Raw genomic sequence first — 23,665 nt, forward strand, 5'->3', positions numbered from 1 at the left:
TATTCATTTCAAGTCAAGCAAAAATAGAAATCAACAAAAGCCAATATATAAATTGCTTGTTTTAAAATTTTATTCGTTTTTTCAGCAATATTATTAATCATATTAATAATGAAAGTGTTGCACTAATAGTTTCACCAAAATAATTACATAATTCCCAAGGTAACATGTCTTAAATTTTCTAATCAACAATATGAAACAACATGTTCTTGATGTGTATTCAATCATTATAAAAAAGTGAATATGAACACACTTAACAATAATGTATTATGGGAAATTGAAAGACATACAATATTATTAGCTTATTTTGAAGATTTTGTTGTGGTTAAATTTTGTGGGCAAGAATGTTATTCGTAGCCACATTCTTTTTTTTATCTATTCTATTATATCAATAGATTTCATATTTCACGCCAGGCAATATTCGATGACATATATTATTTAGATTTTTGGTTGGTGTCTCTTGGCATACATCAAATGAGATTTTAATAATAATTGCTTTCATCATGGCCCAAGCGTATGTTTTATAAATAATTTTAACCATTAAATGGTTATAGCTTTTGCCTTGACATTTAAAGCAAAACATATTTTTTTTTAAATTATATTTTTCATGTAGTACAAGATAAAACAACGTGTTTGCAGCTACGCTACATAATCTATACATTTACAAGTAATTATCAATTTTAAAGTCTTTCAAAAAATCTGGAGCAAACTTAAATAAAGCAAAATGTTTTGAATAATATTGTGGGAGACAAAGTAATTAAATTCTGATGCCAATAAGCTGCACATAAAATATAAAATATTGGCATAACCACATTTTGCTTCAAAAAATACATAAGTATTTAAGAGGATTATGTGTTGAATAATAATGATAAATTAAAAAACTTCATTTTATGTTTAAACGAAATTTGATGGAAATTGTGGCGGACTTATTTTAGATTTTTGCAGAGTGTAACATATAGTGGCTGACTTTGATTATTTTCGCAGTGTATTTTATAGCATGCACAGAGAAGATAATTTCTGTTTTTACATCCAGAATATGTATTACATATTCTGATTTTATCGCAACAAAGATTTAATTTGCTTGTTCTGGCTGCTGAGACTGAGTTCTGCATTTTCTGCTTTGCTCAGCATTCTGTCTAGAGCATCATTTTGTGATGACAGCTGGGTGCTTATACCTTGAGCTTTGCTTCTTGTTCCTGCCATTGGTGAGTTAGTTACCTAATAAAAATACTTGTTATTTTTTATCTATTTTTTTTAATCGAGTTACACTCACAGAGACAGCAGCTCTCTCAGGCGTTTTGGAAACCGTTGCATTTTCCTCTCCTTCCGTAGTTTCGCCGTCACTTTGACCATCTTGACCCTCACCTCGCAATTTGAACAAGTTTTTGATGCTTCCGCAAACAGTCTGCAAATACATACGCTGTAATTTAAAGGCATAAAAGCAAATTCGCCAACCTTAAACTTGTTGAGTTTGCCTTGGGTGATGGCCAATATATTAGCAAGCTCGTCCAAGCCTCCGCTGGCACCCTTCAGGTCTTCGTTTTGACTGTCTAACTCCTGCTCAAAAATTTTGCAAAGAGTTAATACCATGATTTTTTTTTAATATTTTTGTAATTAATTGAAAATATTTAGAAGTTGATAAAAAATACAAATAAACTAAAAATTTATAGATGGTTAAATATGCTTAAAATAGTTTTTAGTGTGCGTGTGTTTTTTCTGTTTTAATTAGTGTAGAGTATTTGCTTTGTTTGTGTTGTACAGTGTGAAGCAGTTTCAGGGTTTAATTTTTACAATTTCAGTAAAACCACGTAGAAACCTGTTAAAAATGGTTAATATACTTAATAAACTACATATATTGTATCTAAAATGTTAATAAAATACAAGAAGAACCAAATCAAAGCTACCATATTAAAAATGCCCTAATATATCATAATGTACCAAAAGAACTATACACAAGCTTTAAATTTAAGTATTTTTGCATTCACAAAGTACGTACGTGTCTTATAAAAATAAAACAATTCTGCATACTGTATAGAGGAAAAGAAGAATTTTCTTCTTTGCATATAATGGGTCCTATATTTTCCGTAAATTTTACCATGAATGAATGTAATGTATTGGTAGTTACTACACTAGTCAGTCACTTCCGAGTTGACACGTTGTCTAGAGCGCTCATGTATTTGGGCAACCTGTTAAGTACAAGCCGGTACACGCAAAGCTGCAGCGGCTGTTCCAAATATTTTTTACATGCACATTGGATTGCACAGTAGTGCTTTTAATAGTAGGTATTCTGAAAAGCCTCCATAATCTCCATATTAGCTAGAGAAATTTTTAAGTTGCATATTTTTTTTACATTTATGATACACGGTGAAAAAATCCTCTCTCACAATTCAAGTAAAAATTTTGTATGCGGAAATAATATAATCTTCTCATACAGTTCTGCTATTTCTATGCATAAAGACAATTTCAAGCAAAAGCTTCATTTTTAATTACTAATTTTGACTGCCCTCCTGCTTGTTAATACGAGTCACGCGGGTTGCCTACACGAATACCTGGCAGGCGCTCTTTCTGCATGCGATGCGTTTGCTGAGCGTGCAGTACAGCAAGGGAAAGTGGAGTGCCTTTAAAAAGCACCCCTATTAAACGTGTCTTTGATGTGTGATTTTTTTATAATAGGTTGGACAGTGAAAAAGCATTTTCAAGACATACCGAAAAATGCGTCACGCCTAATTACCTGCTATTTAAAATTGAATTCAAGACAATTTTAAAGTTAAATAAGTTTTTTGCCTCTGGCAAGAATATTATAACAACTACTTTTTTCAATTCCATTTTTTCCGTCCACAGTAAAAATTACGATGAAATTTGAGTGTTTCAAAGGGCATATATTGATTTAAAAAAAAAAATGTTCAATAATTAATGTCTATTCAATCCGCATGCTCAAAATTTTCTACGGTTTATCAATGCATGGGTCCCAGGGCCTTTCTATTCCAGCACCTTGTGGGCCCCCTACTCTACTGCTTGCAGAGAGTCGGGGGTGTCTTACGGTGAGTTGTACCTCGACCAGTTCTGCCTCCTGGTCTTGAGCCTCCTCCTGCTGCCGCCGTCGCTGCAGCTCCTCCAGTTCGTCCTCATCGTAGTTAGCACTTCGAATGGCCAACTTGCTGGCCTCGAACTCTTCGAAAGTGGGCCTTGGCAGGCCCAGCAGTTCGGCCCGCATGCATGCGTGCTCGTAGGTGTCCAGCTCCCGCTGGGCCTCCTCTTCTGCCGTCTCCATACTTTCTGCGTGCTGCTTCTCACTCGTCCACTCGCACTCCGCTGACTGCAAGGCCGATCGATTTTCCATTTTCGCGACTTCGTAGGGGTTGTTTTCCCCATTGTGAGGCGCCACTGGCGGCTTTCTGAGAATTGCTGCAGTTGTCGGAATGGAAAATTAGCTTTCTTACAGGAAATGGAAAATTGTCCTGAATTCTATGATTAATATAAAGTAAAAATTTATTATTATTATTTAATCCAACTATTTTTTTGATGATTTCTCAAGGATAATCATTTAATTTTAATCAACATGTTTTTTTCATTTATTTTTTCTCATACAGAATATTTTTTGAATTGTACTCTATAAATTGAAATTGTTTCTATAAGTAAATTTAAATTGGAGATGAATTCACGATCACTTTAAAATGTCTCGGAACTATTGTGCTCTACATGAGACGTGCCAATTTTGAGGACGATGTGCGAGCGTAACGTTTCGAATTAAACTGCCTGGCCCAGCAACGAGAAATTTCCCTCTAAACTTTGCATTTTCCAGCTGCAAAAATGCCTCGCCAATTTTCCGTACATCCCAATATCTTGCTTGCAGACCCAAGTTTGTACTGCTGACCACATATTCTCCATCAAGAGTTGTCAAAAAGCCGCCGTTTTTCTTTTCGTTCCTCAACTCAACCAATCCATCTAGATGTTAAAAGCATTAAATAATCAAACCTGAAAAATTATTTTTGATCGTAAAAAATTTCCTTTATTACCTTTAGAAGCTGACATTCGCCACAAGGCTGCTTCAAAGGGAACACCATTCCAGGTGAGCCAAGTTTGTGCTGGGCAGCCTAACCATTCCTCGGCACATTTTGAGGGTGCGTAAAGAAATTCATTTGGATAGGGGCTCAATGTGCACCTCTCTATTGAAGCAGGCAAAGCCCCAGCGTATAGGAGCATTGCCAAAAATTTGATAAGAAAACTATATGGAAAAATGGCGTAATTTTGACTCTATAAAATATTAAATATGATTCATGACTTGCCTCACTCTTATCTTCATCTCTAGCTTGGTTAAGACTGACAATGGGTGAGAGTGGCATTGATCTAACTAAACCAATATCCTGAAAGTGTTTAAATAATTGTATGACATCAGAGTAAACACCCAAAATCTCATCGTGTTATTTGAAGCTTTTTCTAGAACAAAACACATCAATTCTGAATGACTAAAATTTAAATTTCTGATTTCCCTCGTGTACTTTCAGATGCAAAATTAAACGGATTTTTATGAGATATTTTGTGATGCATATGTGCTCATTAACCCATATTTTGAGCGATCCGTGTGATCAATTAGAAGTTAATTGTGACCGTGAGAGATAGTATCTGCGTTCAAAATAGGTCACAAGCAGCCCCTTACGCATGGGACATAAACAGTGTTTAAAACGTCACGTTTCATTTCAATGTAAAAAGAGTAAAAGCACTTAACATGTTGCTTTTGTTGTCATGGATTTGGGGGACGCGCGCGTTTCTCTTTCACATACGGGACTGACAAAATTGTTCTATGCCCCATTTTATCAATTCAGTTCAGTTTACTTTTGACTCGCAACTGCATTCACAATGGTGAAGGCAAAGGAAAAAACTGAAATTCCTGGATATGAAAAAGTGCGCACCGTAGGAAAAGGTACAGTCTACTGTAATTTTGCAAATTTTAAATAAGAAAATTTTAGGAGCTTTTGGCTTGGCGGTTGTTTATCGGAGAAAAAAGGATGGCCGCTTAGTTGTAATCAAAGAAGTTTTTCTTGCCGACATTGATCCTGCCGAAAGGCAACAGGCGCTGAATGAAGTGCAAGTTCTTGCAAGTCTCAATCATCCCAACATAATTAGGTGCGTCGCTTGTTTAAAGAACAAAATATTTTATTTAATTTTTAATTAAATTTAAATTAAAGGTACATACGAAGTTTTGAATGGGAGGAATCGTTAATGATCGAAATGGAATACGCTGACGGTGGAAGCCTAGCAAGGTTGCTGGCCAAAAGAGTCACACCTCTGTCCGAACCTGCGGCTTTGCACATTTTCGGACAAATCTGCGCCGCGCTGGACCACATGCACTCTAGAGGAGTGCTACACCGAGATTTGAAAACGGCAAACGTGTTTCTCACAAAACGACTGGCAGTAAAAGTTGGTGACTTCGGCATCGCTAAAGTGTCTATATTTTTATTTTTATTTTCAAAAAGTTCTAAGTTAATTTCGTTTAAAGGTTTTAAGTACTCGAGCGCAGGCGAATACTCTCCTCGGGACACCTTTTTACATGAGCCCAGAAATGTGCGAAGGGAAACAGTATGGACCAAAATCTGACATATGGGCCGCCGGTTGCATACTTTATGAGACCATGTGTCTAAAAAAGCCATTCATGAGTGACACGATTCCGAGTTTGGTTTCAAAAATCGTTTCGGTATTTTATTAAAAATTATATTTAAAAATCACGCATGACTTACTTTTAAAAATTAAATTTTAGTGCGATTGCAGTCCTCTAAGTTCCGAATTCACCTTCAAAACACGTCAATTGGTCGCCTGCATTTTGCAAAGGGACCCTGATTTGCGACCATCCGCTGAACAACTCTGCGACGAAATTTTGCCAGACCTGATGCTCAGCACTGAGAAACTTGAGCCGCCAGACCCCAATACTGCTTCCAGACCTCGGTCTGTAGTTTACAAATGCAGTTTGACTTTTGACTCCATGATGGCAATTGCACTTCCACCAAAAGTGCAGCTCGAAGAAATCGCGGTCAGTGATGACCATTGCCTCGCCCTTACAAAAGGTACAGACACAAACCGAGGCTATTTTATTTTATTTTTTTATTTTTGTAAATTTTGAAGTTTTAAATGTGTAATTAAATTTTAATATATATACTTATAAATTAAAAAAATATTTAAATTTTGCATTCACTTAAGACGGAGATGTCTACGCCTGGGGTCAAGGGTCCCACGGTCAGCTTGGGCAAGGCAAGAATGAAGGCAGCAGCGAACCAATATTTGTTGAGGCGTTGCGAAATCGGCGGATACTCACTCTGGCCGCTGGAGAGAATTTTAGTGTTTTTGTTAGTGACAACGGGGTAGTTTTATCATGTGGAGAGGGAAGCAATGGATGTCTCGGCCATGGCGATTACAACTCCACTTCAACACCCCAAATTATTGGTATATGATTTGATAATTAAATAAAAAATAATTCTTAATTTTTTTCTTTCAATCCATGGCAAAACAAATATTATTTTTTGTAGATGACCTTTTCAGCGTGGAAGTGGTCGCAGTTGCTTGCGGAAAGGATCATGTTGTCGCGCTCTCAAAGGAAGGAAATGTTTACTCTTGGGGAAACACAGGAATAAAAGACCACGAAAAAGAGTGCGTGCAAATAAAATTGTAAAAAATAATAATTTAACTGAAAGTAAATTTACAGACGGACTTAACAAAATTTAGTAAAATTAATTTTTTAGTTAATCGTTAAATATTTAATTTATTATTTTTTCTGAAATTTATATGAAGGTGTCGCCCCATTGAGTTGCCTCAAATAAAATGTGAAATGGTGACCGTCCGAGCTGGTCCAAGCTGCAGTGCAGCCATCGGAACTGATGGATCTCTGTGGATGTGGGGCAGCAATGAGTACAACCGGCTCGGCATGGACAGAGAGGGAATCTTCTGTCTGCGTCGGACAGTGGGTCACGTGGGCACCCCTACGCGGACAAGGCGGAACCGCACGCAGGACGTGGTTTTCGGCGAGAAGCAAACTTTGGTGGTCACCACGTCCGGTCAGGCCGTTCACATAAATGGGCCGAATGCTGGACTGGTCGTCCCATTTCACGGACCTGTCCAAGTAGGGATCAATTTAATTTTTATAATGTTCATTAGAAGTTTTTATAAATTGTTAATTAAAATAACTTCCCACTTTTGCCTCAGAGAAGGAAATAATTTGCGAGTCTTTATTAAGTTGTAACTTAACGCATCGTGAGAGTTTTCAGAATAATGCATCTTCTTATAGCATGCATTTCATTTCTCCTTAAAGATAATTACACACATCTCCATTGTTCAATTTTATTTTCTGAATCAAACGGAATCAAACATGGGAGATCTGCGGAAATGAATAAGAGGAAATAAAACAAAGCTATTTGCGTTTCATATAAGTGTTATGCAAACGTCTGGAAATAGTTTGCAGGAGTCACCGAGGAAGGAGCGGTGGCTGCGACTCACGACCAAGTTGTATATTACTGGGGACCGAAAGCAAAACACTCGGGAGTTTTTGGACTGGCAAATATATATATATATATTTTTTTCATATTGGTTTTATTACTAAGATATTTTTTGGTTCAGGTGCGGAATAATAAAATTTCATCTACTGTGCCTCAGGAAGTGCTCTCGTAAGAAATTCTTCTTATTTTTAACTAAAACAAAATTTAGCAAAAGTAAATCGAAACAAACGTTAAAACGCTAGATTTTGTTTTACAGTTTTTCTGGCCCATCCGTGGTTTTGGCTGACTTGGTTTGTTGCGCCAACAGAGCGTGGATATTGGTTAACACAATCGCTCCTCTACCACCTGCAAGCAGCAGGCAGGATCTTGCTGACACCAGGGTACCGGAATGGCTGAAGGAGGAAATCAAAATATGAGAGCGCTAATCTTGATGTCTCTTTTGGGTCATCGTTTCTTTAATCTGCTTAACCAGAGTTGCGCTTTTATATTGTCGTATTTGATGGGCACCAGATTAATAATGTGTCATTTTTATAAAGATTGCGCAGCTGATTATATTTTTCCAACTCATTGAGTAAGTTTTGAGTGGCTTTTTTCATAACAATTTTCTACATCTTCGTGTTCTCTGTTTAAGTTACAATGGTTCCACTTGTCACTGTAACACATTATAATAATACGCCGACTTGAAACATTGACGCAAAATCTTGATATTTGTGTACAAGTTTTTTTATTTTTTGGGTAAATGATGACATTGATTTTGCAAAATATCGCCAATTTTTAATAAACGATATCTGTGAAAGTATTGAATTAAATGGTGCACATCATTTATTGTTATGATTCTTTGACCTGGAATTTTTTGTTTTGAAATAATTTGTTTATCACAATAATTCTCGAGAAATATGCTAGAAAAGTAAAGCAACTAATAGAAACACTTCTTATTGCTGAGGTGAGTAAACAGAGCCATAAAACTGCCGCTCTTTATTAATAACAACAGAAAACGCGGCGCATAATATAATAGTGGCGCTGTGAATGGAGAGAGTGACGTCACACAGGAGGTCTCTGATTCAGGCGGAGTAGCGGTACCTCCTCTCGGAATAAGAAGTGACTCGGTCTGCGGTTCAGTCGGTCTCAGGTTGGGGATCGAGGCACTTCCTTCGTAGAGCAACTCCTCAGCGGTGCCCACACAAGCTATCAAAATTTTCAAGGTAGGTGGTATTTTCTTATAGTCTTTTGCTTTTCTTAATATTTTCATTTGTTCATCAAATTTCAAACGTCCAGAATTATTATTAATATTAATTAAATTTTTTTTATATATATCTAAAAAACATGATTTTGACTCACAAAATTTTTTTGACTTATCTGAAAACTGTCTTGACCTTAATTTTTTTAAGAGACCATTTATTATTAATCCAATGCCAAAAATGATCTCTCTTGAAAAAATTTGCAAACTGGCTTTGCTAACATACAAGACATACAAGAGGGTGTTTGAATATGTCACAGCATTATATTTATCGCTGTTAGAATTAGTATATAAATTATGAATTTATTTTACATTTTTTATTTTTGGTTTTATTCCATCATAATTTTCTAAAGAAAACATTCGACTTTACATATGCCAGACTTTCCCACTTTATTTTCACTCTGCCTACATTGGTAATTGATGTATCAAAAGGCGCAATGAAAATGCAAAATCAGCCCTGACGCAAGAAGTAATACAGCACGCTCGGCTCATCTTCCCAAATTCTAGCGCTCGGTAGTGTGTAATAAGAACCCGCATGGTCGCCGGGTTTAATTCCGTGACTTCATGCAAAGCGAGAAGGGGTATTATATTATTTATGCATCTATGTCGCCTAGCAGAAGCACATACCTCGATGAGATAATTAAAGGACACAAAATTTATCGAGGGGAAAGTGCGAAATAATACATAATTGTGTTAAAAAGGAGTCGGTCTCTCGCTGGCAATTGTTGTTACCGACGGCCCTTGCGGACGGGAGAGAGGAAATTATTATCATGCTCCATTCAGAGATATTATTGTGTTTTATATTGTAATACTTGAAGCACGACCTGCATTCAGCACACGACTCTAAACTTTTCCCACACACCAGCACTCGCTCCAAACTTTACCGGCGTTTATTGCGCTAAAATGCAAATTAAATCTACAGCGTCTTGTAACTCAAATTTTTAATTAGGTTTAATGCCCAAAACCAATTTTTCTAGAATTGCGGAAGGGAGGCGTAAGTCACGAAGGAATTTTATTGCCCCGGGCGCCTCTTTGGCGAATTTGCGGAGGCTGGAGTGGTCATTGGCCCGGCTGCGAGTAGAAGTTTCCAAATTTGGGCGCGCCTACTTGATGTTTAAATTTCAAAGCATTCTTAATAATATATTCTCGCAAGTTCACTGAACTGTTTGTAAAATCGCGGACCACTATAATATGTAATTCAACACGATTGCTCCAGTTTTTTTTCAGCTGGGTGTGAGAAAAATACCGACGAAGAAAGCTACTTTAATACATAATCAAATTATATTTTCGTTTGAGCACAAACAAAGGGCAAGAAAATTACTATCGCTTGGGTCGGCGGGCTATCCAATTAGAGAAGGCAGTTTCGCGTTCTCTTGAACTCTATATGCGTTTGTGATGCGTGCGAGTAACTGGACACCAACTTCCTATTGAAGGGTTTCGCGCATATCGCACTATAATATGAGGATGGCTAGCAATTATAATGTTGATATGAGCACTCGCACGTGCACTGTTGTGAAGGCTCTGATCAAGTATTGCGCTCTAGAGGGTAGAACAGCAGATTAATTGCTGTAAGTGCAACATTTCTGTTTTATTGCAAAACTTCCATTTTTGAAAGCAGTACAAAATGTATATAAAAAACGCATAATAATACTGACAAGAAATTTTTATACAGGTTTAATTTAAAAATCGCTAATTACATTGATTTTAAAACAACTTCATTTTGAGACCGCGTTTAAAATTAGTAGGTTATATGTTATTAGAGTTTTATTTTCAACATTCAGCAGACCAACTTGGGCATTAAGTCCTGTAATTATTATTTAAAAAGGAAATCTTTAATAATTTCTCAAATATATTTTATATTATCGTTTTTCTTTTATTTTGTGCGCCTTTCGTGCAGATCTCCTTCCGGAATTTGTGGAAAACGGTTATTTAGAAGGCGAACCTTCCGTTGGCCAAATCCGGACGGTGATTGCAATCGTCGTCCCCGCTGTTCGTGCATATTAAACAAATCCCACCGGTGGATCATCGATTGTAAATTGTAATAATGGCATGTTGCACGAGCGTTTATAGCGAATTTGGAGTTACATAGACGCCGAGTGTGTTGCCCTCGCTCACAACAACAAACTCCCACAGATTTGATTTCAAGGCCAGAGTCTTTTGCAGCCTGAAAATTAAAAGCAGGTTTTCTCTGCTTTTATGGCCGCCCCTCATTGTCTTGGGCGGCGGCGCGATTTGCTGCTGCAAAAGTGGTCTAAACAAGAACCCATCACTCACTGCGAGAGTGTAAATGATTTTATTCAGACACAATTTAATCAAATATATTTCACTTGAAATGCAAAGTTTTGGAAACAATGGTTTGCGCAAAATTCGAAGGTCTTCGACGAGCATCATTTTCGAAAGAATTAAGCGACTGCTCGAGATGCACGCCTGATAAATAATGCAAGCGCCTTTTTGAAGGAAGTTAATGCAAATTACTTTTTTCGTGAATGCTAATCACACTACTGCAATTGCGCAACATTTGCCAGCAGAATATGTTGCTAGCTGGACTTAATTAAGGCACACGCGTCTCTTTTTTAGGCTAAAATATGCGCACGTCCTTTTCTATTCTAATGGAGCTTTTTGATTGTTTGTCGTTCTTTCTACACACTCGCGGTAATTTGATTCTCTTGCTTTTTATTTCACGCTCATTGAACGGAAAATCAGCCTCGAGAGAAAGACGAGACGGACGCAAATAATTTTTGGTAGAAAATCCTCTTTAAGACTCAATCTTGACATCTCTGAAGTCAAGGTTGAATGATAATGAGAGATGGTTTTGCTGCGAGTTGACCTGAAAGTAAAATTTTGCCTCGAAAAGGAAAATTTGAGCGGTTCGTTGCATATTAATAAAAATTAAAACCTTCGTTAATGATGAATTTGGTTAATTTGCATTTTAATCTTTTGCATTACACATAATTATTTATCTTTGTCCATGGGAACTGTAGTATTTTTTGTTTTATCGTCAAGTTATTTTGCAACAATGCATGTTCTCAGAGAGACAAATAGTTACAAAAATTAGCCGAGTTTGGCGACACGAGTGCTGAATTAGAAGTAAGTGGCGTTGTTGAAATAACGTTGCTGCACCAAGCGAACGCAGACAAGCAGGATTGTTCGCCACTATATAGCTGCTTTCACCCGCGCACCGCCGTTGATAGCAACAGACACCGACGATGTGCGTGGAATTAAACTCGAGAACCGCTGAAGCAATTCCTGATAACAGAGACGCGGCTGCTGAATTAATTGCTCATGGAACGGCAAATACGAAAAATATAATTCAGGGTCGGCTCTCGTGAAAATAAATGGCACAATTATCCCGCATTCTGGCGCCGCGATCGATGATTTGCAAGCTTCACTTTCTCAACAACTTTACAATTAATTTTAATTTACTCGTTTGTGCCCAAAACAGTAATTGGGGTTGTGATAAAATCACAGTATTTTGTGGAGAAAATGTGTGCACTATACCAGTCGTGATGAGATTCATTTCTAATTCAAAACCAAACTTTAGATCAGACTAAAGAAGTATAATTTTAGTGAAAAATTAATTTTATAGAAAATTTCCAAAAATATAGAAGTTTGCACTCTTTATATATTAATATCAACAGGAATAAGCAATTGGAAAAATTCAAAACAGTTAAAATAAATTAAGGGTTCATAGAAAAACCTTTTGAGCAATTTCACCAAAGAATAAGAGTGGGTTTGTCAACTGTTATTTGTTACAATCAGTTACAATGTGGGCCTTTTATGAAAAATAAAAATGTTTGATGATGATTTTTATAATAACTATTGCCCATTCTTTTCATAACAAAATAGTAAAGTACATGAACCAGCTATACAAAATCTTGTTGCATAGAAGTTTTGAAAATTGCAATTTTGAATGCTTATAAATTGGTTTGGTGAAAACGCATGATTTGAGTCAGGAAATACAAATAGTTTTTTCGGCCTTACGCGTGTGCCACATAAATTTGGTCTGGCAGGCACAGCAAGCCTGAATAAGGCAGGGCTTTGGACACGGAAAGCGAATTAGATCGAGGTGGATTGTAAAAAAGCGAGCGAGCGAAAGAGCAGCTGAATCACAGAGAGACGCTTGAAGGTCATACCCTGGCGTGGCTCGAGCCCGCGGGGCACCTGAGATTTGTAATAAACAGGTATGACTCGAAATTGATTCACCAAAATTAAACTTCACACAATAACAATTAGTCACTTCCTGTCTAGAATAAGACGATCTTAAAATAATATAATTATTAGTTATGCGAGTTTTAATGATGAGTTGGTATACAAGGAAAGTTTTTCTTGGCTCCTGTTTTGGAAATTTAGCAAATCAAAATATTCTAGAATTAAAATGATTTATTTAATATCCAGAATGTATTCCTCATAAAAGAATATTTTTCTGTTGAAAAGTTCCTCATTTTAATAAACACGCATTCAAAAATTTACTAAAAATTCGTTCATAATTTAAGGCTTTTAGAAGTAATATTATTTAATATTACTTTAAAGTATTTCCATAATGAAAGTGAACTTTGTGTCTGCAAAGTTTTTTGCCACCCATCGCGGTGATCATCCGTTGGACTCGAAAATTAAGTGGAGAGGCACCGAACGCGTCATGATTTTTCACGCTTTTGTCGTTTCAAAGTCAGCGACGCGGATCTCATCCGTTTGCTAATTAATCTGTATCACACGTCGATAGGAAAGTCAACGAAAGTGTTCGCGGCTCGCGCACAGTGTCACCTTTTACCCGAACGTATTGGATGACATTAGAGGAATCAAGCCAGAGAAAGCGAAGCGTTCGTCTTCAATCAAAAGAAGGAAAAAAAATTAAATACAAACACAATCGAGAAACGCGATTAGGCACCGCTTTATTATATTTCTTATGCGTGCTTACTTTTGATATTGTCTTTGTGCTTTAATGATTTACAATTCGCCACGCGTCTAAATTGCATTCTTTAAGCCTGGTGCTCCACAATCAAAACTTCAAAACTCATTTCCTACTCTCGAAATGAAAAGTTTCTTTGCACTGCGAGTGATGTTAGCGGAAAATTCACAATACGTTTTGCAGGTGAATGATTTTTCATTTTATTTTCTCAGGAAGATCAGTGGATGCATTCTTTTTTTTGTAGATTTGCTTGGCTTGGTTTTCACTTCTAAGATTTTTTCAGGAAAATAGCACAATAAAGTCATTTCGCTCATCACTTTTTCACTCAAGTGATTCCATATTCTCATGATGATTCAACTTTTTTCATCTCTGGTCTTAATTGTTTAGATTTAGCGTCTTTTGAATGCGTTTAAAATAATCTATTAAAAAATTTAATTTTTAATAATCTAGGATGCAGATATTTAGATAAACATTTAAAATATATGAGCTGAATTTTTATTAAAAAGTTTTAGACATTATCTTTCATCATTTTGTTTTTAAGGAAGTATTTTTCCCCGAAAGCAGGAAGCATCTTATTTTTTCCTCTAGGGAATCACAAAAATCTTAAGTGGCCGCAAAATACATTCATTTAACAGGATGGACGGATAAACAAAAAGCCCATACTGCGCTTCAGCTAAACCGAGTTCGTTGCAATAAAACACCGCATATAGGAAGAAGGATTCACGCTGCAATTCACAAGACCCCTTTATTTGACGCACTTTTCGCTTGGTGCTTTGCGAAATGAATAATCATGAGTAGCGAGACTAAAAACGTACAAAAGTGCGTTTTGTCAAGGAGGAAATATAGAAATCGAGTTGCTCAAGGCAGACAAACAGAAAATGCTCCAAATTGCTCTAATGCTGTAATTAAGGTGCTGCTCTCGAACACGCGATCCGATCAAAAGCGACTCGTCTTCAGAAAAAAGCGAGCACGAAGACACCGTTTAACTCTTTACTTTTACTTTTGGCACACTCAGTTATATGGACGCGTGGAGAAAAGCAGGGAGAGAGAAAATTATATTCTGTCTGGAATGTTTGCCAAAATATCGACACTTATAAAATGCATATTGAGGTGCCAAGAAGTAAGAGTGTGTTTAAGAAAAGTTACATTATTTTCTCGTTATTATAATTGGCTTATGCTTGTGATTTTTTAATTACCTTTTCATTATTTACATTTTAAATTAATTTTTTACTTCTTTTAATGATGAGAGGAAATGTTCAATTATTAAGGAAAGTTGAGGTCATCCTTTTGAGTCTCTGGTTGTTAAAAAGTAACAGGAACTTTTGGAGTAAATCGCATGCGTTCACTGAACTGGCAAGGAAAACTCTTTGGTAATGCGCTGTAAAAATCGTAACCGTCCTAATTGTGCAAATTGAAATTTTATACCCTTTTGATGGTAATTTTTTTCACTCTGAAGTGCTTCTCTTTCTCACATTCATTTGTACAAACGATTTTATTATCTCTGTAAAATGAAGCAATCCGTGCTTCTTGAAAAAGAGTGAAAAGCAAAAGGATGAGACGCGGTGCACATAGAATATTCCCAGCGCAAATCACTCACGAGTGTCCCAATGCGTCCCTGAGGGCGGCGCATGGAAACGGCAGTAAAATCGGCAAACAGGCCGGAAGTCGTTGCCCGCAGCCATAAAGTCGCGTGAATCCTCGAAAGGAAAGGATTCATTTTTGCTGCGAGATATTGTTGTGTGCAGCATGAAAAATTGTGCTCGCGGAGATCGTGCGTCTCTCTACGTGAAAACAATGCAGCGTGTGGGAATTCTTTCATTCTTCCTCTGCTTCGCAACTTTTTGCTGCGCCGTAATCGCCACAACAGAAATAAAAGCGAGGATAAGAAAATTAACGCTAACAATAAAAGAGAAACTGACACAAGCGTCAAGATAAAATATTGCTAATTATTTGTTATTTTCTCAGCACTGCGGGACACCTGCCCTCAATATTTTTACTTGAATGTATCTCTTCGTGGCTTTGACTTATTCCTATAAATAATTATGCGGCTAAAAATATGCTCAAGTTCAATGCTGGGTGTAAGAGCAAACAGGAATTACCTTCTCGCAGAGAAACGAGACCACGCAAGAAAAGTGTGTCTTTGGGATTGAACTTAATCAAGGCGAAGGAGCAAAGTGACCGCGGATTGATATACATTCATTTTTATAAACGCGGCTGGTAGGTGTGCTGCGGAATTGTTAATGACCGCAAGATTTCTCCTTTCCGTGTAACAAGAGGAAAGTTCAACCGTCTCTTTGCACCCAGCAGGAAACGGGAATCAATGTTTTGGTAAAACGACGAGAAACAACTTTTGGAAGGAAATAAAAGTGTGAGAATATTTTTGGTCACTTGAAAGCTCAACACATTAAGATTAACTCTTAATTAATGTTGATCACTTTTACTTTATTTCATTTCAATAAATCATTGCACAGTAATTTTAAGTCCTAATTTTAAAATTTTACAATAACTTTTGGTCCTTTGGAGAAAACACAAGGGAAAAAAATTAAAAATTTTGAAGAGCTTCTTATATATTTCAATATTTTTGTTGTTGTTTGCAATTTCTCTGTAATATTTTTGTTTTTGTTGACAAGCGCATGAAATCTAAACATTAAGCAGATATAAACTAAATAATAAAAAACTTTGAAAGTTCAAACTAAACTGTATATTTATTGATGAATGTTTATTATAGTTTTTTAATGCTTCTTGCCATTTTGACTACAGCTAATGATTGTATAACTACTTAATATGAGAATAAAAAAATTAAACTCACTAGACGCACTTAAACAAAAAATTAAGTAGCAGAAAAAATTTAAAACATTTTATATCAATTGAATTGATAAAATCGGCCTCAATATTTGCATATATTTACAAATAGAGACTAATTAAATGTTTTCCTTCCAAATTGCTTTCAATCGATTGGATTGCAGCCAATTGTATAAATATTATGGTCAGCGAGCGAGAAAATTACACGCAACCCGATTAAAATGCAGCGCACATGCACACACCGGCTCTCTATCTCTCGCCGGCGCGCGGCTGTTGAGCGAATAGTGGCCTGGTTACCGCAGGGGTCACACATGGAGCGAGAACAAGAGGAGCCTCTTTTTATGTGTTTTTCTCACTGCCGCGCTGATCCACTTGTGAGAGCAGCATGAAAACGGCTGCAGTTAAATCTCTTTTCATTGCCAATAAACGTTGGAAACACAATTACTTCTTCGACAATTGCCTAATTGCACGGCCGCATGATCTGCAATAATCACCTTTTAATATTTGTGCTTATTTTATTAGTTTGAGAAAACTAGTTCTCGGCGCGCCCAAGAGAGTTTCTCCTCTTTTTTAACTGCTTTAATTTTTAAACTTGTAAAGGAAGCGCTGGAGATCATTTAAGTAGATTTTCGCAAATGCAGCACTGCGATGCTTTGCGCAGATAATGAAAGCGCGCCCACCATAAATATGTTCCTTTAATGTTCAAAAACAGGGTGCACGGCAAAGAGGAAATTTCGGCAAATGGGGGGTTTCCGGTCATCAAAAGAGATCCAAGAAAGATTATTAAAAAAAGCCGCGAGAGCTACAGATGAGATTCGGTGACTTTCACCATTAAACCTGCGGTGGCAATGCTCTCGTTCAGTCCATTTGCGTGAGGTCGAAAGTCACTGCACTTGATTTGCTGCAAGTTTTTTGTAACACAATGTGAGTAGGCATACTACAAATCCCTCTGAAAGCTTTTCTTTAACCTGAACAAGCAACTTTTGATGAGCTACTGATCTCGTTATAATCTGATTTGACAGTCGGTGAACAAAGTCTGTCTGTCATATTTTCATAATAAATACTACAAAAGATATTTCGGCTCTCATTGTTGAATCTAATCCAAACCACAGTTTAAAAAAAATATTTGTATCAAAAATAATTCAGTGTCTAATTAGATTTTAGGAAATATCTATAATTTGATGCGGAAGAGTTGTGCTCATCAAAAATTTCACAACGGGCACATATTTGGGTTAGCATTATTCTTTTTAATATGTGGAATATGTTTGAGTCCTTTGACTTTATTTTACATAATACAGAAAAAATATGGCTTATGCGCGCAAAATATTCTGATCTTGTGGTTCACTCCATTTCCTGAGATAATATAGAAAGGATGACACAAACCTACAAGGCGCGGCTTTACTTGTGTCACAAAATTTTCATCAAACCCTGTTATATGAATTTAAAATAATGAAAAAATTTAGCAGCATTAAATTTAATCTTATTTCCATTTCTTTCAAAAATTTCTTCTGTCACTTTTACACTACCGACTTAACCTTGGCACGCTTGTTAAAATTAAATCATATTATTATATATATATTTTTTAATTTGCATGTGCCGTTATTTGCAGATGAAGTAAGCGTCATCCCGCTAACACTAGATTGTGCTAATTTGATTTCAGACTCGAGGAAATGTGATGGGCGCAGCCAAGGCCCCCCGAGCCCTTGCCATGTCCCCGTCAGCACTCTGCCTGATCTTCTTCTGCCTGCTGACCCAGGTCAGAGGCCACGGAAGACTGATCGAGCCACCTTCGCGTGCTTCCATGTGGAGGTGAGTTTATGTACAAGTGACGTGAAAGGATATATTATATACGTCTCTGTCAGAATTTTATCAAGCCCAATGAGTTTCAGAATAAATTTGTTTTACACGTTACACGCAATCTCACAAAAAAAAAATTAAACAACTTGTTCTCCACGTGTTTGATTTAATCTTTGTTCAGTGGGTTTAATTTAATTGTGACGCAATTATTATTATTATTCAAGGTACGGATTCTCGGATTCCCCAACCAATTACAACGACCATGAACTCTACTGTGGAGGATTTACTAAGCAGTGGGCTACGAATGGAGGCAAGTGCGGCATTTGTGGAGATGCGTGGGACATGCCCACTGTAAGTAATCACATTGTTCTTGAGACGTGTCTTATTCAAAGGCTATTTTGATTTTCATTATAGAGATCTGTGCTACGCTTTTATAATCTGAATTTTGCACCTCTTTGCCGATATGAATTATTATTTTTTTGTTCAAATTTCCAGTCTATCACTTAAAATCCAAATAATAAAAATTAGCTTAAAACAAAAATAATGAAACTTTATTACTTATATTTTATATTTACTTCCGTTTACTGCATTAATAAATTTTTTCTCAAAATAAAAATTTGATTTTAGCGTGTAAATCTTGGAACTAGTCTTTATATAAAATGTGAACTATTTAAGCTGCAGAGAATTTATCCGTTTTAAAGTTGCCTGACTCTATTTTTCCGGTTGATCGCCCTCCTTTTGTAATTAACCAACTGTCTCGCCTTACAATCACATTCCTTTGCCAATCAGTGTGCAAATTAGAAAGGATTTCAGTGTTAAATTTATCTACTTTTTTTTAGCCGCGTCCCCACGAGCAAGGAGGAATATACGGCCAGGGGGTGATTGTGCGCCGTTACAACCCTGGCTCCAACATCACGGTCAGGGTCGAACTGACGGCCAACCATCAGGGCTTCTTTGAGTTCAGACTCTGTCCTAAGAACCAACCTTCAAAAACCGAAGTCACGCAGGATTGTCTAGACAAGTATGTGCTGAACCAGGTGGGAAACAAGGGACCCCGATTCTTCCCCGGCTCTCTGGGAAACAGAGTAATTGAGATGAGATACATGCTTCCACAAGGAGTAGAGTGCCCTCAGTGTGTCTTCCAGGTATAATTGATTGTTTGAATATTAATTAATTTAAAAGACATCATCGTTTAAAAAATCCTTTTCTTACATAATCTACAAAAATTATATCGTTAATTTTATTTAAAGAAAATTTTCTAGTTTTTTTCAACGGACTTTTTTAAGATAAAATCATTCACTTGCATATTTACCGTAACAAAGAAATGATGTCAACATTATATATAACATTAATTTTTCCTTATTTTAATAATGAAAAGTCCGTAGTATAATAATTTTTATTTTGCCAGGTTTACACCAAACAATTTTTTTAAATCAAATAATTATTATAAGAAAATACTCTATAATTAATTTATAATTTCAGTGGCGTTACATTGCTGGCAACAATTGGGGCATTTGTGAAAACGGGACGGAAGCAGTGGGCTGTGGCAACCAGGAGGAATTCCGCTCTTGCGCCGACGTAGCCATTGGCGGCCGTCTGATCGTGTCGACCACTACGGCCAGACCCACAAGAAGACCAACCACGTCGAGCACCTCGGAAGGAACGGTGCTGAAGCCAGAGGAGGGTGGCGTGGAGGCGGGCGACTCCGAGGAGGGAGGCGCCACTTGGTGGATGACATTTCTTATTGTGCTGGGCTCACTCGTTTGCGTCGTTTCTGCTTTCGGTCTTATTTACTGGTACTATTACCACGCTCGAGATAGCCTCAAGCACCTGCTGAAGGGGCGGCAGGCGGACTCGACTACCACCGACAGCAGCACCCTGTCGCGCCATGTGCCACCCCCGCCGCCCACGCATCCACCCCCAGTGCCTCCCAGGAGGAACAAGAAGCCTTACAACGAGAGCGGACTCGTTTGACTGTGACAGAGACTGAATGAGATTTGGTTTTCAAGATCTTTTCCTCCTGACGATCATTTCCAAAATTTTTCAATTGCGAGAGGAATGAATGAATTTATAAGAAGTGTGTTTTGTAGAGAAAATGTTAGGATTATTATTATATAGAAAACAAATTGTAATTAATAGTGAATAAAAAATTTAAGTTATTTCTCAACATTGTAAAATGTGATCTTTTTATTTGTGTGTCCTATATTTTATGTAGTTTTAAGCTGTAATTAACAAAACTTGGGAATGATAACGATATTGTAGTGAAATTATATTAATTCAGGAAAACATTGAATTATGCAAGCTTTCTAATTGCTGCTTTCTTTCATCTTCTCGCTCCTTGTGTTTCTTAATGGCCTCGTAATCAGGGTCATCTGTTGGGAGTTCTTTTCTGCAAATGGGACAGGAATTTGTCTGCATAAAATACAATATGGCGGGATTAGATTAAGTTTAAGCCATAGAATTAAGAATGTCTACCTGCTTAAGCCATGTGAAAATGCAGTTCTGATGAAATTTATGCTTGCATGGCATCATTCTGCAGGGGTCATCTTCATCGTAGTTTTTTAAGCACACAGAACATTGTTCTGAAAATAAATTAAGATATTTATATTAAAAAAAAAAATCTGCATGTGGCATAAATTATTCAAATTTCAGAGAAATTTTTTTTAAAGAAATTTTAATTTACCTTTAGGCAAGGGTTGAACAAGAGGTAGTTCCTGCACGACCTTCTCGCTGGCAGCGGGGGCCGAGTTACCACCATCGTCGTTTCGCAGCCGGACGAACATCTCCAGCAGGTCGTAGTTTCCGCTGTCCCTGAGCAGTCGCAGAAGGTGAGCGCCGTGGTCGGGCACTTCGCCCTCGCCCAAGGGACGAAATCCCAGCTCGGAGAAGTAATCTGCCATCCTGACAATTCGTTTCCGCTGCCTGGTGTTCACAATTCGCAAGTCACCTTTCCTTACCGCGACTTCCAGCTGATTCAGTTTTCACTTCACATAAATTTTTGTAAACAAACCAAACTATTAATATCAGGACGCTAGTGCCATCTGGTGGACACATTTTGAAAATCAGTCATCAGAGTGGAGATTCTTATGAGTGGATCGGAACTCGGAAAGGTCAGGCCTTCTTGCAAGGCGCAAGGCCTTCTTGGGTCAGGCGAGTGGCTGAAAAAGTGGCCAACTTCACGTTCACGGTCGTGCCACGCCCCTCTCCTCCTCGCTCCGACTGGCTCCAAATTGAAGTTAAGCACCTGCTCTGCTATTGTGTGGAATATTAAATCTTTGTATGTACTAAATATTTAATTATTTAGTATATGAATTGCTGAGCCCCAGGCATTTAGCGATACATACTTTCACAATTTTAATAGGTCATTTTTTATTCGAATAAAAATTATACCAAATAAAATAAAATGGAATTTAATGCCACATAGCTTGAAACTCTTCTCTTAAAAGCATCAAACTTTTTAAAATAGTATTAGTTTTCCACACAAAGTTAGTTTTTAACTACGCAAAAATCTTAGGAAGAAACGACGCGAAAAGGTGATTTTTAGGTGTTTGCTTGTGGGGCTCAACCATTTTAAACAAAAACAAAATTTATTTGCTATGCTTGCTTGTCAGAAAAAATTTTTTGAGTTTTAAAAAACTGTAGAATGATAAACTTTATACAATTAATTGAATAAAATGATATAAAAGTTAAAAAAAAATTATGAAACACTCCTGATAAAAGCAGAAATGCAATTAAATTTTTACAGAGCTTTAAGGTCTAACTGGGATGCCAGAATGTTGACTGATCCAATCAATGTACATGCTGACTCTGGTGAAACCCGCAGGATTGCCCGTTTGGCATCCGCCGTCATCAACGAAACTCGTGATTCCAACCGCCGTCGAGATTCCGTCGGCCTCAGTAATGGTCAAAGGTCCTCCAGAGTCACCCTTCAAATAAAAATTTAAAATAGAAATAAACTGGACCATTTCACGTTAAGGGAAACTCACAAAGCAAGTTCCTTCGAAACCGCTGTTTGTGTCGATGCACAGTTTTGCGTCATTCACTGCCGGCCCGTAAATTGCCTCGCAGTCCACGTTTGAAATGATGTTCACGTTCACAAACTTCAGAAATTGGCTCAGTCTCCCATCGTCTGATTTTTCATTTTATATTTTTATGAATATTTTAATTATGAAATTTTTACCATCGGAAACTCTGCCCCAACCGGATGCAGTTGCGACTGCACCTTCAAAAGTTTCTTCGATTTGCAACCTATTTGGTAATCTGATGGCTCCAATATCTGTTGAACTTTTTTTTATTTAAAATTTTTATTTTAAATGAACTTACTCGTTCCCGTGAGGGGTGCGTCCAGAATGACCAGGCCGATGTCATTCAACAAATTTGTCGGTGAGTAAAACTCGTGCAAAATTTTCTGCGTGGCCGTCACGATCTGTGCCGGAGTGGTGGTGAGGTCAACGTCGATGGAGCCGGCGTGCACCGTGAAAGTGCGAGTTCTGGTCACAATTAATTCAGTTGATGAATGCGCGCTCAAAACAAATGGGAAATTCTAATTCACCCGACAACGCAGTGTCCGGCCGTCAGAATGACGGTGTCGCTAATAAGCGAGCCGCCGCAAAAACCGGTGCCGTCCAAGTACATGCCCACCTGAAAAGGCAACTGCCCATTTGTTGCGTAAGAGCCTCCAACGATCTTGGTGTTGCGATTCACAGTAATCACACCTTTTCACACAAAAAATTAACTATTGAAATTTTCAAAAGACAACGGCAGTGAAACTAGGGAAATAATTAAATACTTTTTGAGAAAAATAAATGACGATCAAAATTTTATTTAGCAAAGAGTTTCATCTTTTGGAAATTATTAGAATTTTTACATTTGTTTTAATTCTTATTTTTATCGTTTAAAAGAAACTATTGATGAAGTGAATGTACAACAAATTAACTTTTATAAGTATTTAATATTATGTTAATAAGATAAATCGACTCACTTCTCCATGAGTTGGTCCTAATGTTTGCCGCAAATCTGGCCCATGGTGCAATTGATTTCGCCTAAATTTTGATTGAAACTTCTCAATTCATATAAAAATATTTTACGTTGTTGAATACCTGACAATGAACCAAGACAATCAAAGCAAAAACGCACACGATAATCTTCATGTCCAATGATATTGACAAGCACTGCAAGCGGACGTGATTGTTCGCCACCTTTTAAATTATGCTAATGAATGATAAAATCTTATCTTTTTCACAAAAACGGTCTCTTTCATGTTCAAGATCGCCTGTCAAATATTGATGGAGTCTCATCATTTTTATTGAATAAGAGATAACTTTGTCATTTTCAGTAAAAAAGTAGCGATTAAATTATTCAACACGTGTGATAAAGGTAATTATCATGTATATCACTAATTTTAAGTGGAAAGTTCCTGAACACAAGTGCGCTTATTTGATTTCT

The 23,665-nt window shown here is 37.0% G+C and overlaps 5 protein-coding genes across 9 annotated transcripts; 2 read left to right on the forward strand and 3 right to left on the reverse strand.

Annotated features, from left to right (window-relative positions):
- Positions 1-54: 54 nt before the first annotated feature.
- Positions 55-3,306, reverse strand: LOC132203258 (uncharacterized). Of its 2 annotated transcripts, none has more exons than XM_059630907.1 (4): positions 3,050-3,306; positions 1,453-1,554; positions 1,271-1,402; positions 55-1,215 (listed from the first exon to the last, which is right to left on the reverse strand). In XM_059630907.1, the coding sequence occupies exons 1-4, from the start codon at positions 3,266-3,268 to the stop codon at positions 1,054-1,056; spliced, it is 615 nt and encodes a 204-aa protein (XP_059486890.1). In that variant the 5' UTR covers positions 3,269-3,306; the 3' UTR covers positions 55-1,053. The 2 variants fall into 2 exon arrangements, with proteins under 2 accessions (XP_059486890.1, XP_059486889.1); XM_059630906.1 differs by having other exon boundaries at positions 3,038-3,306.
- Positions 3,307-4,814: 1,508 nt separating this feature from the next.
- On the forward strand, positions 4,815-8,434 carry LOC132203291 (serine/threonine-protein kinase Nek8-like). Of its 4 annotated transcripts, none has more exons than XM_059630954.1 (11): positions 4,815-4,918; positions 4,965-5,121; positions 5,184-5,439; positions 5,495-5,689; positions 5,753-6,056; positions 6,190-6,432; positions 6,516-6,636; positions 6,778-7,105; positions 7,438-7,536; positions 7,600-7,646; positions 7,735-8,434. In XM_059630954.1, the coding sequence occupies exons 1-11, from the start codon at positions 4,855-4,857 to the stop codon at positions 7,892-7,894; spliced, it is 1,974 nt and encodes a 657-aa protein (XP_059486937.1). In that variant the 5' UTR covers positions 4,815-4,854; the 3' UTR covers positions 7,895-8,434. The 4 variants fall into 4 exon arrangements, with proteins under 4 accessions (XP_059486937.1, XP_059486938.1, XP_059486935.1 ...); XM_059630955.1 differs by having other exon boundaries at positions 7,786-8,434; XM_059630952.1 differs by having other exon boundaries at positions 7,438-7,646.
- Positions 8,435-8,563: 129 nt separating this feature from the next.
- Positions 8,564-20,403, forward strand: LOC132203292 (uncharacterized). Its single transcript, XM_059630956.1, has 5 exons — positions 8,564-8,680; positions 18,084-18,232; positions 18,445-18,571; positions 19,060-19,365; positions 19,703-20,403. The coding sequence occupies exons 2-5, from the start codon at positions 18,099-18,101 to the stop codon at positions 20,192-20,194; spliced, it is 1,059 nt and encodes a 352-aa protein (XP_059486939.1). The 5' UTR covers positions 8,564-8,680; positions 18,084-18,098; the 3' UTR covers positions 20,195-20,403.
- On the reverse strand, positions 20,369-21,612 carry LOC132203294 (E3 ubiquitin-protein ligase RNF181-like). The gene is made up of 3 exons (XM_059630958.1): positions 20,904-21,612; positions 20,696-20,802; positions 20,369-20,632 (listed from the first exon to the last, which is right to left on the reverse strand). The coding sequence occupies exons 1-3, from the start codon at positions 21,118-21,120 to the stop codon at positions 20,498-20,500; spliced, it is 459 nt and encodes a 152-aa protein (XP_059486941.1). The 5' UTR covers positions 21,121-21,612; the 3' UTR covers positions 20,369-20,497.
- Positions 21,613-21,928: 316 nt separating this feature from the next.
- Positions 21,929-23,410, reverse strand: LOC132203293 (brachyurin-like). The gene is made up of 7 exons (XM_059630957.1): positions 23,320-23,410; positions 23,202-23,262; positions 22,773-22,935; positions 22,544-22,710; positions 22,401-22,496; positions 22,207-22,349; positions 21,929-22,146 (listed from the first exon to the last, which is right to left on the reverse strand). The coding sequence occupies exons 1-7, from the start codon at positions 23,368-23,370 to the stop codon at positions 21,970-21,972; spliced, it is 858 nt and encodes a 285-aa protein (XP_059486940.1). The 5' UTR covers positions 23,371-23,410; the 3' UTR covers positions 21,929-21,969.
- Positions 23,411-23,665: the final 255 nt, after the last annotated feature.

The sequence above is a fragment of the Neocloeon triangulifer genome, unplaced genomic scaffold (assembly GCF_031216515.1).
Source record: "Neocloeon triangulifer isolate White Clay Creek 2 clone unplaced genomic scaffold, ASM3121651v1 ptg000017l, whole genome shotgun sequence".
In the NCBI taxonomy this organism is placed as follows: Eukaryota; Metazoa; Arthropoda; class Insecta; order Ephemeroptera; family Baetidae; genus Neocloeon; species Neocloeon triangulifer.